The sequence below is a fragment of the Sceloporus occidentalis genome, unplaced genomic scaffold (genome assembly GCF_023333645.1).
Source record: "Sceloporus occidentalis isolate IW3139 unplaced genomic scaffold, rSceOcc1.0.p SCAF_46, whole genome shotgun sequence".
Classification (NCBI taxonomy): domain Eukaryota; kingdom Metazoa; phylum Chordata; class Lepidosauria; order Squamata; family Phrynosomatidae; genus Sceloporus; species Sceloporus occidentalis.
Genome location: NW_028317026.1, coordinates 6,386,065 through 6,399,577, shown reverse-complemented (window position 1 = coordinate 6,399,577; position 13,513 = coordinate 6,386,065). Strand labels below are relative to the sequence as shown.

The 13,513-nt window shown below is 48.1% G+C and overlaps 1 protein-coding gene across 2 annotated transcripts in view; it reads right to left on the bottom strand.

Moving 5' to 3' along the window:
• The window catches only part of LOC149289378 (bridge-like lipid transfer protein family member 1), a 91,537-nt gene that overhangs the window by 3,222 nt on the left and 74,802 nt on the right, over nt 1-13,513 (bottom strand). For both annotated transcript variants that reach the window (XM_089490693.1, XM_089490694.1), the window contains 9 exons: nt 13,258-13,461; nt 12,506-12,685; nt 12,278-12,415; nt 11,759-12,016; nt 11,421-11,574; nt 9,748-9,905; nt 9,466-9,658; nt 9,042-9,259; nt 8,121-8,372 (listed from right to left, as the gene is read on the bottom strand). In XM_089490693.1, coding sequence (XP_089346819.1) covers nt 8,121-8,372; nt 9,042-9,259; nt 9,466-9,658; nt 9,748-9,905; nt 11,421-11,574; nt 11,759-12,016; nt 12,278-12,415; nt 12,506-12,685; nt 13,258-13,461 — 1,755 coding nt within the window. The remainder of the gene's footprint in view (nt 1-8,120; nt 8,373-9,041; nt 9,260-9,465; nt 9,659-9,747; nt 9,906-11,420; nt 11,575-11,758; nt 12,017-12,277; nt 12,416-12,505; nt 12,686-13,257; nt 13,462-13,513) is intronic.

Sequence of the window (13,513 nt, the reverse complement as noted above, 5' to 3'; positions counted from 1 at the left end):
TCAACCTATTCCCTTTGCCCCATCACTCTCTTTCTCCTCATTCGAAGTCCATGCTATCCGACTATTTCATCCCATCTCCATACGCATTGCTGTTATATATCGCCCCCCTGGCCCGGCTAACATATTTCTTGATCACTTCTCCTCATGGCTCCCTCTCTTCCTCTCCTCTGATGTTCCTTCTGTTGTCCTTGGGGATTTCAACATCCCAGTTGACACCCCAATGAGTCCCATGGCTTCAAAATTTCTTTCTATCACTTCCTCTTTTGATCTCCAGCAACATATTAACTCCCCTACTCATGATGATGGTTGTGACGGGACCGACCTGTACCCCGACTGGGTACGCCCGCCGAACGTTGCTTCCTTCGCCCCATGGCCACCGGGGCACCAGAGACTAACCCCTTCACTGTCTGTGGCTAGCCGAAACTGAGCTACACAGGGTGGCTATCGTCCTGAAAAGGACAATACGCGATCATAGCAGAGAACACAGCTCTTCAGGAACCTCGGCCGTACTGTAGTATACCGAAGTATAGCAATACAGCACCCTACCGCCCTAATAAGGGCAGCACCGAGGCTTACCTCAATAACAAGACAGGACTCGTAGTGAGGTAAAACAGGAACTCCCTTTATTTGGGAACACAGGGGCATTTAAACAGTACAAGGGATTGAGTTACGTCCAATAGACACACAAGGGAATTGCGTCCAATAGACACAAGGGAATTGCGTCCAATAGACACAAGGGAATTACATCCTGCCCTCCTTTGCATATGACTGAGCATTAGCCCTCAGCCCAGTAGGGGGTCTCTACTGTAGTCTGTGTAAGGAGGGAGGGGCAGGACATGTGGCACCTGGACAGGGTAGCAAACAAGGGGAACAAAAGCACACACCATAATCACAACATATACTGGGAAATGCAGGTATCACAACCAATAATTATTACAGACGGTACCGATTAACCCGGGGCCGTCACATCTCCCCCCCCATAGTCCGGCAGACCCGGCTAGACCCCTAACGGGTCGGCTTGGGGCTGTCCGGGAAAGATAGGTGGGCATTAGGTTGTCTCTGCTCCCCAGTCTTTGGAGTGTGGCGCTCTGCACCCGGGCCCATAGTCTGTAGGGAGAAGGCTGGCACTCAGGCCCCTCCAGAAACCCATGGCATGGAGGCCTCTGTGACAGTCCCCTAGCTCGATTGCTCCTACAAAGGTAGCGCTTACCCGGCCAACGTCTGCCTCTCCCGGTGCGTATACCATTCGCTGGAGAGAAGTGCCGACTGCCCCTTCTCCCTGGAGGGTACCCAGCCTCTGGGGAGGGATGCCACCTGCACCCCCTCCCTGTTGCTCCCTCTGCCGCTGGGGAGATGAGCCGACTGCCTTATCTCCCTGGAACCCTGTTGTAGGTGCTGTGCAGAGGCCAGAGGTGCTCTGCCCTGTTGCCAGCGCTTCTGCTGGGGCTAAGGGATCTTCGGGTCCGGCCTGCAGCTGGGGGGAGGGAACGGTGTCCCTTGCTATCATCTGCTGCTGAGGAGGGAGGGCAGGTTCCTCTGCTCCCGGGATAGTGGGCTGCCGCTGGGGAGACTGACCAGCTGCGCCATCTCCCGGGTCCTCACTCAGCCGCTGGGGAGGAATGCCGCCTGCACCCCCTCCCTGGCTCTCCTTCTGCCGCTGGGGAGATGGGCCGGCTGCCGCATCTCCCGGGATATCTGCCAGCCGCTGGGGAGGAGGGACGATACCTTCAGCTCCCATCATTGGGATCAGCCGCTGGGGAGCGAGGACCGGTTCCTCCGCTCCCGGGTCTGTGAGCTGCTGCTGGGGAGACTGACCAGCTGCGCCATCTCCCGGGTCCTCACTCAGCCGCTGGGGAAGAATGCCGCCTGCACCCCCTCCCTGGTGCTCCTTCTGCCGCTGGGGAGATGGGCCGGCTGCCGCATCTCCCGGGATATCTGCCAGCCGCTGGGGAGGAGGGACAATACCCCCAGCTCCAATCATTGGGATCAGCCGCTGGGGAGCGAGGACCGGTTCCTCCGCTCCCGGGTCTGTGAGCTGCCGCTGGGGAGACTGACCAGCTGCGCCATCTCCCGGGTCCTCACTCAGCCGCTGGGGAGGAATGCCGCCTGCACCCCCTCCCTGGTGCTCCTTCTGCCGCTGGGGAGATGGGCCTGCTGCCGCATCTCCCGGGATATCTGCCAGCCGCTGGGGAGGAGGGACGATACCTTCAGCTCCCATCATTGGGATCAGCAGCTGGGGAGCGAGGACCGGTTCCTCCGCTCCCGGGTCTGTGAGCTGCTGCTGGGGAGACTGACCAGCTGCGCCATCTCCCGGGTCCTCACTCAGCCGCTGGGGAAGAATGCCGCCTGCACCCCCTCCGTGGTGCTCCTTCTGCCGCTGGGGAGATGGGCCGGCTGCCGCATCTCCCGGGATATCTGCCAGCCGCTGGGGAGGAGGGACAATACCCTCAGCTCCAATCATTGGGATCAGCCGCTGGGGAGCGAGGACCGGTTCCTCCGCTCCCGGGTCTGTGAGCTGCCGCTGGGGAGACTGACCAGCTGCGCCATCTCCTGGGTTCTCACTCAGCCGCTGGGGAGGGATGCCACCTGCACCCCCTCCCTGGTGCTCCTTCTGCCGCTGGGAAGATGGGCCGGCTGCCGGATCTCCCTGGATATCTGTCAGCCGCTGGGGAGGAACGCCAGTTGCCCTTCCTCCCATGATTGGTGACGGCTGTTGGGGAAATCCAGATGATGGGGATGTAGGCGGGGCAGGGCAGAGGTCAGCAACTTTCTGCCCAGTTGCCAGCGCTTCTGCTGGTGTGGGGAACAGTGCTGGGCAGCGGACAGCGTCACTCTGCCCTGTCGCCAGCTCTTCCGATGGTGGGTCCCTGCTAGCAGGTGGGGACCCTTCGCTGTGGGACAGGTAGACACCAGCAGCATTCTGCCCTATTGCCGGTGCTTCAGCCTGAGCGAGGATTGCTGATGCAGGACAGATGTCAGCGATGCTCTCTACAGGTGCTAGCGCTTCTGCTGGTTGGTCCTCGTTAGCCGGCCGGGACACCGTGCTGGGGGATGAGCAGAGGCCAAAAGCACTCTGCCCTGTGGCCGGCTCTTCTGCCGGTCTGGCATTTTGCGGTGCTGGGCAGAGGATCGCGTTGCTCTGCCCTGGTGGGTCCCTGCTAGCAGGCGGGGACCCTTCACCGTGGGGCAGGCAGAGGCCAGCGGCACTCTGCCCCGCTGCCAGCATTTCAGCCGGAGTAGGAGGGGCGCATGGTGCTGGGCAGAGAACAGCGTCCCTCTGCCCTGTTGTCAGTGCTTCAGCTGGAACTGCAGGATCTGTCGACTCCCGTGTCATGGAAAGGCCGCCTTCCAGCAGCCCTAAGTATTCCATCTCCAGGCACCATTCCCTGTAGACTAGCCCTTCTAAGTCAGCTGCCAGGGTCAGTTCTTGGGAAAGCGGCAGCATTTCCTCGCGGTCCTTGTACAGGTCCCAGAACCTATAGCTCTCCGAACTACCAAAGTCGTCTTCTGCTTCAAAAGCTTCCCAATCTAAGCCAGGGACATAGAGGTCCTCACCTTCCGGAGAATAGTGATTTCGGGACCCCCACTCCTGCTGGGCTGCAGCCCAATATAATGCTCGGTATAGGTCCCCGAGCTCGAGCTCCTTCGCCACCAACTTCTCCAGTGTGGCTACTTCCTCCTCGGTGGGCTGCCATCTCATCCGGCGACGCCGCAGCTTAAACAGCTCCCCGAAGCGTTGTTCTGGGGTAGGCAGGTTCTCGCTTCTGCAGTTGTACCAGTTTTCCATGGCATCTTCCCACAGCTCTAGCCGAATCAGGGCTCTCCATTCCAGCCGTACTTCCTCTGGAATCGGCCCTCCCTGTATCGTCAGGGCGACCTTAACTCGAGTCTCAAAGTCCCATAACGGAGCTTCCCACTTATACTCATCAGCTCCTCGTGACGCATTCCTCTGTAGATCCAGGTCCACCTTGAACTGCCGATCCATTTCCATTACCGTCCTACAGACTGTTTCTGCAGATGGAGTGGCTCCGTAGAATGCCATCCTCCTCTGTAATCTGTTGCGGAACTTCTTCGTTGCCTGTTCCCGACACCGGCTCAGTTCTTCTGCCATAGCTGCCGCCGATGTGGCTGTACCTCCGTGGTCAGCAAGCCTGTTAGTCCCAGTAGTGGTTGGGCTGTCTCTGTACTGAGGAAGCATCCCACCGCTGCCACCAATGTGACGGGACCGACCTGTACCCCGACTGGGTACGCCCGCCGAACGTTGCTTCCTTCGCCCCATGGCCACCAGAGACTAACCCCTTCACTGTCTGTGGCTAGCCGAAACTGAGCTACACAGGGTGGCTATCGTCCTGAAAAGGACAATACGCGATCATAGCAGAGAACACAGCTCTTCAGGAACCTCGGCCGTACTGTAGTATACCGAAGTATAGCAATACAGCACCCTACCGCCCTAATAAGGGCAGCACCGAGGCTTACCTCAATAACAAGACAGGACTCGTAGTGAGGTAAAACAGGAACTCCCTTTATTTGGGAACACAGGGGCATTTAAACAGTACAAGGGATTGAGTTACGTCCAATAGACACACAAGGGAATTGCGTCCAATAGACACAAGGGAATTGCGTCCAATAGACACAAGGGAATTACATCCTGCCCTCCTTTGCATATGACTGAGCATTAGCCCTCAGCCCAGTAGGGGGTCTCTACTGTAGTCTGTGTAAGGAGGGAGGGGCAGGACATGTGGCACCTGGACAGGGTAGCAAACAAGGGGAACAAAAGCACACACCATAATCACAACATATACTGGGAAATGCAGGTATCACAACCAATAATTATTACAGACGGTACCGATTAACCCGGGGCCGTCACAATGGTAACACCCTGGACCTTATTTTTTCTAGCATGTGCACTCCCACTAACCTTTCAAATTCCCCTTTCCCCCTCTCTGACCACCACTTCCTTTCCTGCTCTCTAATCTTGCCTCATACTCGCCCCCGTGCACCCCAACCCCGCCTAACCAGAGACCTCAACTCCATTAACCTTCAGGACTGCTCACTCAATTTACTCTCTCTCCAATCTCAAACATGTCATGCCCTAACAACGCTACCTCTGTCTATAACGCCACTCTCATATCCGCTCTTGAGCATGTAGCACCTGCTACTACTCGCTCCTCACAACGTTCACATTTCCAACCCTGGCACACAACTGTAACCCGACACCTTCGACGTTTTTCCCGCACTGCCGAACGTAGTTGGTGAAAGTCTAATTCCATGTCTGACTTTCTGCACCATAAATTTATGCTACGTTCCTACTACTCTGCTCTCAACCTTGCTGAAGAAACCTGCTTCACATCCCCCATCTCCTCCCTGTCCCACAACCCCAAATGACTCTTTAATACTTTTAATTGCCTGCTTCGACCGATCCCTACTACTTCTTACACCTTAATGCATCTGACTTTGCCGCATTCTTCAATAATAAAATTCAAACTATCAGAGATGACATATCTGCACAGTCAGAGTCCCTCTGCCTACGCACCCCCCTTCCCACTGACCTCTTCTCCCCTCACTACATTAACTCATTTCTCTGTTGTCACTGAAGAAGATGTACATGCTCTTCTTCTTTCCTCTTGTCCTACCACATGCCCCCTTGACCCCATCCCTTCCCATCTCACCCAGTCTCTTTCATCTACCCTTGTCCCTACTCTAACTCATATCTTCAACCTCTCCCTCACTACTGGATCTGTCCCATCGTCCTTCAAGCATGCTACCATTACTCCTATCTTGAAAAAGTCCTCCCTCGACCCAACTGGTCTCTCCAACTACCGTCCCATCTCTCTGCTTCCTTTCACCTCCAAGCTTCTTGAAAGAATTGTTTATACACAACTAAGTTTCTAGACTCCAACTTCCTGCTTGACCCTCTTCAATCTGGTTTTCGCCCTCGACACTCTACTGAGACCGTCCTTACTAAAGTTACTAATGACTTACTCACTGCTAAATCCAAGGGCTACTACTCCATGCTAATCCTACTGGACCTTTCTGCTGCTTTTGACACGGTGGACCACCCTCTTCTCCTTCAAAAGCTTTATGATCTTGGCCTCCGTGATACTGCTCTCTCATGGCTCACTTCCTACCTCTCTGATCGTACCTTCAGTGTCTCTGTCTCCAGTAACACTTCCCCTCCCCTCCCTCTCTCAGTTAGGCTCCGTTTTAGGACCCTTTCTGTTCTCTCTTTACACTTCCTCCCTTGGCAAACTGATCTCATCCTTTGGCTTTCACTACCACCTGTATGCTGATGACACCCAGATCTATCTATCTTCCCCTGATCTCTCTCCCTCTGTCTTAGATCGTGTAACTAACTGCCTTGCATCTGTCTCTACCTGGATGTATGAACGTTTCTTGAAACTCAACCTCTCCAAAACTGAACTCCTCATCTTCCCTCCCTCCAATGCTAAGATTCCCACATCTATCTCCCTCAATGTTAATGGTGCCATCATCTCCCCATCTACTCATGCACGCTGTCTTGGTGTCACCCTTGACTCCGACCTTTCGGTCACACCCCATATTCAGTCTGTCTCTAAAAACTGTCGCCTTCATCTTAAAAACATTGCCCGTATCCGTCCCTTCCTAACGCAACATACCACTAAGGCTCTTGTTCATGCCCTGATTATCTCCCGTCTTGACTATTGTAACTCTATCTTAGCCGGTCTCCCTCTTAACCGTCTCACCCCTCTACAATCCACCATGAATGCTGCTGCCAGACTCATCTTCCACTCCCATCGCTTTACTAATGTCTCTCCCCTCTGTCAGTCTCTTCACTGGCTGCCTGTGCGCTTCAGGACTCATTTCAAAATCCTCACTCTTACTTTCAAAGCCCTTCACAGCAGGTCCCCTCCCTACATCTCCTCACTCATCTCTAAATACACTCCTAACCGGTCTCTCTGCTCATCCAATGATCTCCTTCTATCCTCTCCTCTGATGTCTAGCTCTCATGCCCGCTTACAAGATTTCTCAAGGGCTGCCCCTATCCTCTGGAATGCCCTCCCCCGGTCTATCCGTCTCTCCCCCTGCCTTTATTCCTTCAAAAAATCCCTCAAGACCCACTTCTTTAAGGATGCTTACAACATAGCACACTAACGGCCTCCCATACTCCCATATTCCTTTAGCTCCCCTTTCCTAGTCCCTCTCCTGCAATACCTTTACTAGTGTGGCTGGTCTATCCCTAACAACGGCACTTTTGCCTATTGTGTAATAAACCCAACTCCCTCTAGACTGTAAGCTCTTTTGAGCAGGGCCCTCCTCACCTGTTGTCTCTGTTAGTCAATTTGTAATGTAACATACTACTTGTTATGTCCTGTCTACCCATTGTACAGCGCTACGGAACACATGGACAGCATGCTTCTCAAAGCTCATCTGCAAAAACAACAGTGCCTACCTCTGCTCATGTGAACACAGATGGCTTTACTGGATATGACAGCAAATCCAGCTATGCTAATGTGCGAGAGCCACCTGTGCTCATGTTAGGTTATCCAGAAAACATGCACCATGCTTTAAAGGGAACTTCCATTTACTGTATTTTAATGCGTGTAGCTGCCACGTGGAAATGTTTAGCACACACCTGTAAGCTCATTGTAAACACACTGAGCTCTCTTTCTCTCTCCCTCTCTCTCTTTTGAGAGATCAGTAGTGAGACGCTTTCTGCCTACAGAAAGAGAGAGGCACACAAATAATGAAGAAAAGCTTAGAGTTTGTGAGACAGGAAAGGACACAGAAAGACCAACACAAAGAGAAGCAACCAGACAAAACCATCAAAGCCTTGACAGTGTAGAACCAAATACAATGAGTTTCTGCTGCATGTGACAGAACATGTTGTGATGTCATCAAAAAGTGCAGAAAATTAGGCACATTGTGCAAAGTTTTTGTCTCAGTACATAAGAGTCACAGGTGAGATTTCTGAATAAAGAGTCTGCCATAGCATTCTTCACTTTAAAGGTCTGATCAATTTTCTTACTTTATTAGCAGAAGCTCATCGTTTTTGTTTTTTTATGGACTTAAGATACCGTGATACAGTTGTAGCATATACACTTTTACATGTAAACCTCAGCTTGTAAAAACAAAAAGCTCACCCTCCTCCCAGATTTTTTGTGCTTCAGTCCAAAAGGCAATATTTGGCTCTTCTAAGTGGAACAATGCCCAAGATTTAGAACGGAAATTGGGTCCATGGAAACACGCCAAGGTCATGTGGTTTCCATGAAGGCTCATGGAGCCACCTAACTGAACGGTATCTTCTGGTAAGGGAATCTGAAATAGTGATATGTGGCATCCTGATATCATCTTGAGTACTCCAGGCCAGTGGCGATGGTGAGCGGCATCCAGCACTAATATAAACAGAAGAAACATAACACACATTACACAGTATACTGTACGAAAGAAACATAAATGTAGTCCAAAGCTTACATTCCATTCTAACACGCTATTCATTCAATGATCTCACTGAAATGGTAAAAATGATTATACCGGTGAATTAAAACAAATGTGTTTATTCAGTTTGCAATTCCTTCACTTCCCTAGACATTGAAACCTTCCAGTGTCGGTAATAATGAATAGTGAAGAGAGGGAGCTGAAACTACAACTCTCCCGTAACCTGTTCTGACAAACCAGTGCTTTTTTCCTGTAGCAGGTTAACAAACCCTGTGTAACAATCTCATTTTTCTAGCATATTAAAGTTTTGACCACCAGAATTCTGATGAATAAGTTCTTTTGATAGCTATCCTCAACTACTTGTTTCATGACTTTGCCACTTTTATATAAAACTCTGATACTGGCAAAATTTAGTTGTCCAAATTCGTATTGGTCAAGCTTCAGGTTTGTGGGACATATGCAGCTGTTTAGTCTGGATGATTAGACACTGGTTGTAACTACCTAAAGTTTATCTCCTACAATAGGAGTTAATGCTATTTTAAAACACTATATGTATGTAGTATAAAGACACTGTAATAAAGCAAAATGAGCGTATTCATTTGATGTGGACTGACTTTTACCCATACATTGCTCACGAGAGTTCTTCTCTACGTTTGTGACCACTGCCTTTGGTGGGATGTATGGAACTGGTCCCCAAGTGGATAAAGCACGCTTGCTTGTATCGAACTGTTGAGTGAAAAATTCTTGCAGTTTCATTCCGATTTTAATTAAGTCCGGTGTAGTTGACCTGGAGATCATGACTTGAAAAATGTCCCACTGGAGATCTCCATGAATAAAAATAACACTGGGGAACAAGATAATGGACAATAAACGTATGTAACAGTTTGAGGGATTTCAGCAACAAACAGCAGACACTGTGCTTGCAAAAAATCAATACTGCAAAGGAAATGTTCAAAAAGACTATGGTTTTAAGGTTTAGGCAAAGTATTTTGAACACCCTGAGTGCATTTTAAGCTTCCACTAAAACTAACAGAACAAACCTATCCATACCTTTTGTCTGAAATGCTGGTATCCAGTGGAGTGTACAAATTGACGTTCCACTCATCCTGTAGCTTCAGGTCAGCATTACTAAAGATCCCCATTAATATGCTCGATCCCATGTAGTCAACACGTGCTTCAGTAGAACCCATTGTAATCTGGATTTTGTGGCTGGGCTGTTGATTGGGGTGTTCTGAAATATGAGCTACATAACAAAAATATAGGTCACTTATATATAAACAAAAATATACAACACATCCACAAGGTGAAAACCTGAATAGTAGTTCAACTTACCAACCATTTCCAAGGTGTTAACATCTATAGTTCCACCAACAACTCCACCTCTGGAGTCCAGCTGAGATCTGCCCAGACCAACGGACATGCCAATCTCCCGATCTCTGTTACTTCCCACTGAAAGGCGACCCTGGCTTTTCAACCCACTTGTGGTCCACCTGACATAAAATTAATTCATAAAATGAATTGAAATTACTTCAAAAGTCATACAAATCAGCTGCTGATGTTCTTTTCTTATTGGTGTCTAGAATGTTGAACTTTGGTATTCAGATCTAAAACAAAACAAAGCTTGCTTCACTAATGTCTGAAAAACAATGGGCTGTCAAGTAGAAGAATTAAGTCTTTGATCCATTTTAACGAGCACAATTAAAATGCCACACGTTCGCGACAAAATATGATTTGCTATGCTCCTACTATTCAATAAGTAACCTTCATTTGGACTAAATTTTAACTGCAAATAAGCATTCAAGTCTATCTTCATAAAAGGATGGCCACCAGCTAGGGAGGCAAAAAACATTTCTGCACCAGGTAATAGATGTATGTCTACTATTAAATGGCTGTTAAGGGCCTCCTTAAAACCATCACATTATGTGAACGTCCCCTGTTGGTTTCCGAGGCACTATAATGCCCAACTATTCTGTGTCACCGGCTTGAGGTGACTGTCGCTCCAACCTATGCAACTCCACTTGCACTCTGGCTTTTAAAGCAAAATGATAGATTTCTATTTGTAGAATTTAGGAAATGCAGTTTATTTTAGAGTTAGTGTGACCTGGGTATTTTTTTTCAAACATTTCCCAAAGTTTCCTCAAATACTGCTCACTTTTCAGTCTGGCAATTTATGGATTATTATTTGTAGAAATAGCCATGACTACATGCTATGGTTCAACTTGCAAATTAAACACCTTTAAAGAGCTCCATTCTCAGCCAGAGGGGGTGACCTGGACACGTCTCTGTAGTTTTAGGATTCCTGGTAAATATGTTTGAAGTTGCATATGTGCAACTTAGGTTGTAATTTAGAATATATGTTCAAGGCCAACTAATCGCTTTAGTAATGACCTACATATCGACCGATATCCAAATCCACGCATAGTGGTCCATCATTGATTAGCACATCCATCACAGTCCCCCTTATTATTTGAATTGATAGTACATATCATTAGCATCCCCAGTTGGGGAATCTGGCCCCCCCATTCGCTGCTGCTCAATGAGCCGGTTACAAGGGAGATCTTTGATCTTCCCATCCGGCCCATTTACACTAGAGAGGACTGTGTATACGCCAGCACAGCCTCCATAGTGTGCTCTGCCTTACATCACGCATCTTTCGATGGAGTGCTAAGCTATAATGTTCTATCCCAGCACTAGGCAGTGAGAATAGCAGCCACAGAAGCGAGTCCTGGAGGTTGTGCACTGGGTTAGGACTAGGGCAGCACACCCACGATAAGTATATCTCTGCTTATATGTGTGCATGCAAGTGTTGTGTGTACTGTGTTATCAATGTCTTTGTGTGTGCAAACATCACATATAACAAAGAGAAAGGACCCACTTGAAATGCTTCCACAACAATGTGATCAGGTATGGAATATTCTACCTAAAAACAGATTTAAAGTATGATCTTATCTCTGTCCCTCATATACACCACTATAAGCTACCCACTTTAAGAACATACAACTTACGTAGTATTTCCCATAACATTGCTCATGTTCATCTGCACATTAAGTTGTTTCAAATTAATTGCAAATACAACCAATGTTTCCCATGGGGATGCCTGCTGGCTGGAAGTTTTACTGGCTTTGTTGAATGATGGCGTTGCAGGCTTGGTGACAGAATCTGCAACATAGACAAATATTACATGCAAGTCCAACATTAGAAAGAAATGAACAGCATAGCGGGTCCTATTTAGAGAATGAATCTTTATATTTTATACACACATGACTGATGATGTAACCCTCCCATATAACAAAACATGTTTTCTTAAGCTTTCCTTATAACGATAATAATGAAAAAGACATACCTCTCCGAGGCACAGAAGAGTCAGAAACGCTCCTTGACCTTGTCGCAGCTGGAGATTTCAAGGAGTGGGTGGCTGTTCCTGGAGACATGCTGCTGCCGGGCGCATGTTCATTAAAAACACCGGGAGACTGCGCCATGTGGGAGAATGAGCTGGACTGGCTGGGCTGCTCCCAAGTCCTACAATACGCCTTGCGTGACGATTCAGGCGAAAGGTGTTGGTTTACCCCTTCTATGGAATCAGGAGTCCCCGGACCCGATGCTGCAGTACCAAAAGGTCAGGTTTACATTGCTCTTTTCAGAGATATTACATTGCAACACAAACACAGATAGTGTGCATGAATTGCAGATGTATTTAAAGGTTATTCTGAGAAAATCTTACCAACCATATGAATGCTAACAATAGTTAGGTGATTTAAATTCATATTCATTATCTGCATAGCTTGGATATAAAAGTGAGTGGTGTGTCAGTTCCGTGTATGGCCTACAGAAATACAAGAGCAAATTCTCTTCTACAGCACACCTGGTAAGTTGATGGTTTGATCCCCAAGGAAGAGGCGTCTAGCGATGCTTCTCCTATACCATGCCCTTGGAAAGGCCAAAATTTCACTAAGGCGTCGCATGTCATATTTGAAGGAAGCAGAGCCGATATCACACACAGCTAAAAGAATAAACCACAGAGACAAAGGTTCTGAAAAGTCACGGGATTGGGGTGTAAAGGGGAAAAAAAAGGTCTTTAGCTGAGTCCTACCAGAGATGTTGATCAAAGTGGTATCCATTTTGCTTGCTCCTTTGTTAGCAGAGACACCTTCAAAGAAGGAAGCTCCTCCAGAACGCCTCATTCTAGACAAACTGACTTTTACAAATTCCAGATTAATACTAAGGGAATCTTTACGACCTGTCACCGACGTAGGCTCTTCATCCACTTGACCTATAAGCCAAGACACTTTACATCGTAAACAGCACTTTGAGCTTAAAGGCATTTAAAAAACAAACAAAAAAATGCCTATACAAGAAAAAGGCTAACATAAAACTTCCTTTTACTTTCTAAGTACATTATGGGCCAAAAATATTTGGAGCGCTAGTCCTACTTTAAAACAAAAACGTTGTTGCCTATGCGTAACTGTACCTTTCAGTTCTACAGAATGTAATAGGTATATAGAAGAGAAAAGCCCAAATAGATTGCATCCTATTTACAGAATGTTCCGAAAGCAAAGGAATGTATTAAACCAGAAAATAACTATCCATTCTGCAAAATTTTAGTCACACTATTGCAATAAATAACAACAATAACAATATACTTTTTTGGGGGCCATATGACTACCGGCTCCAACTAGACATTTCCTAAGAAACTATGAATGGAGCAGTATTTGGTTATTGTTTCTAAGCAGATGTTGTAAAGTTAACCCCGTTGTTGATATTTTCAATGCTGCATTCTAAGTTAGAAAGAACACATGTTCGACATTGCTCTGTATACATGGTGAGCCAAAAGATAACTTGTACCTAATCCACTCGAGCCAGGGGTCAGCCCAGAGACAGCGGATTTCTGTTTGCCTGCGCCATAAGGGTGAAACACATACAGAGAGAAATCGGACATGCACGCAGTGAAGCTCAAGCCTGAAGAGTTGCTGCTGGAGCTGGTTAAGTCGGACTGGCTGCTGCTGTGTCTTGTTCTTCCAAGCGGGCTGCCGAGCCCGGGGGACGGTCCTGCCATAAAAAAATCTATGTCTTTTATAATGCTCAAGTAAAAACAGCCAAA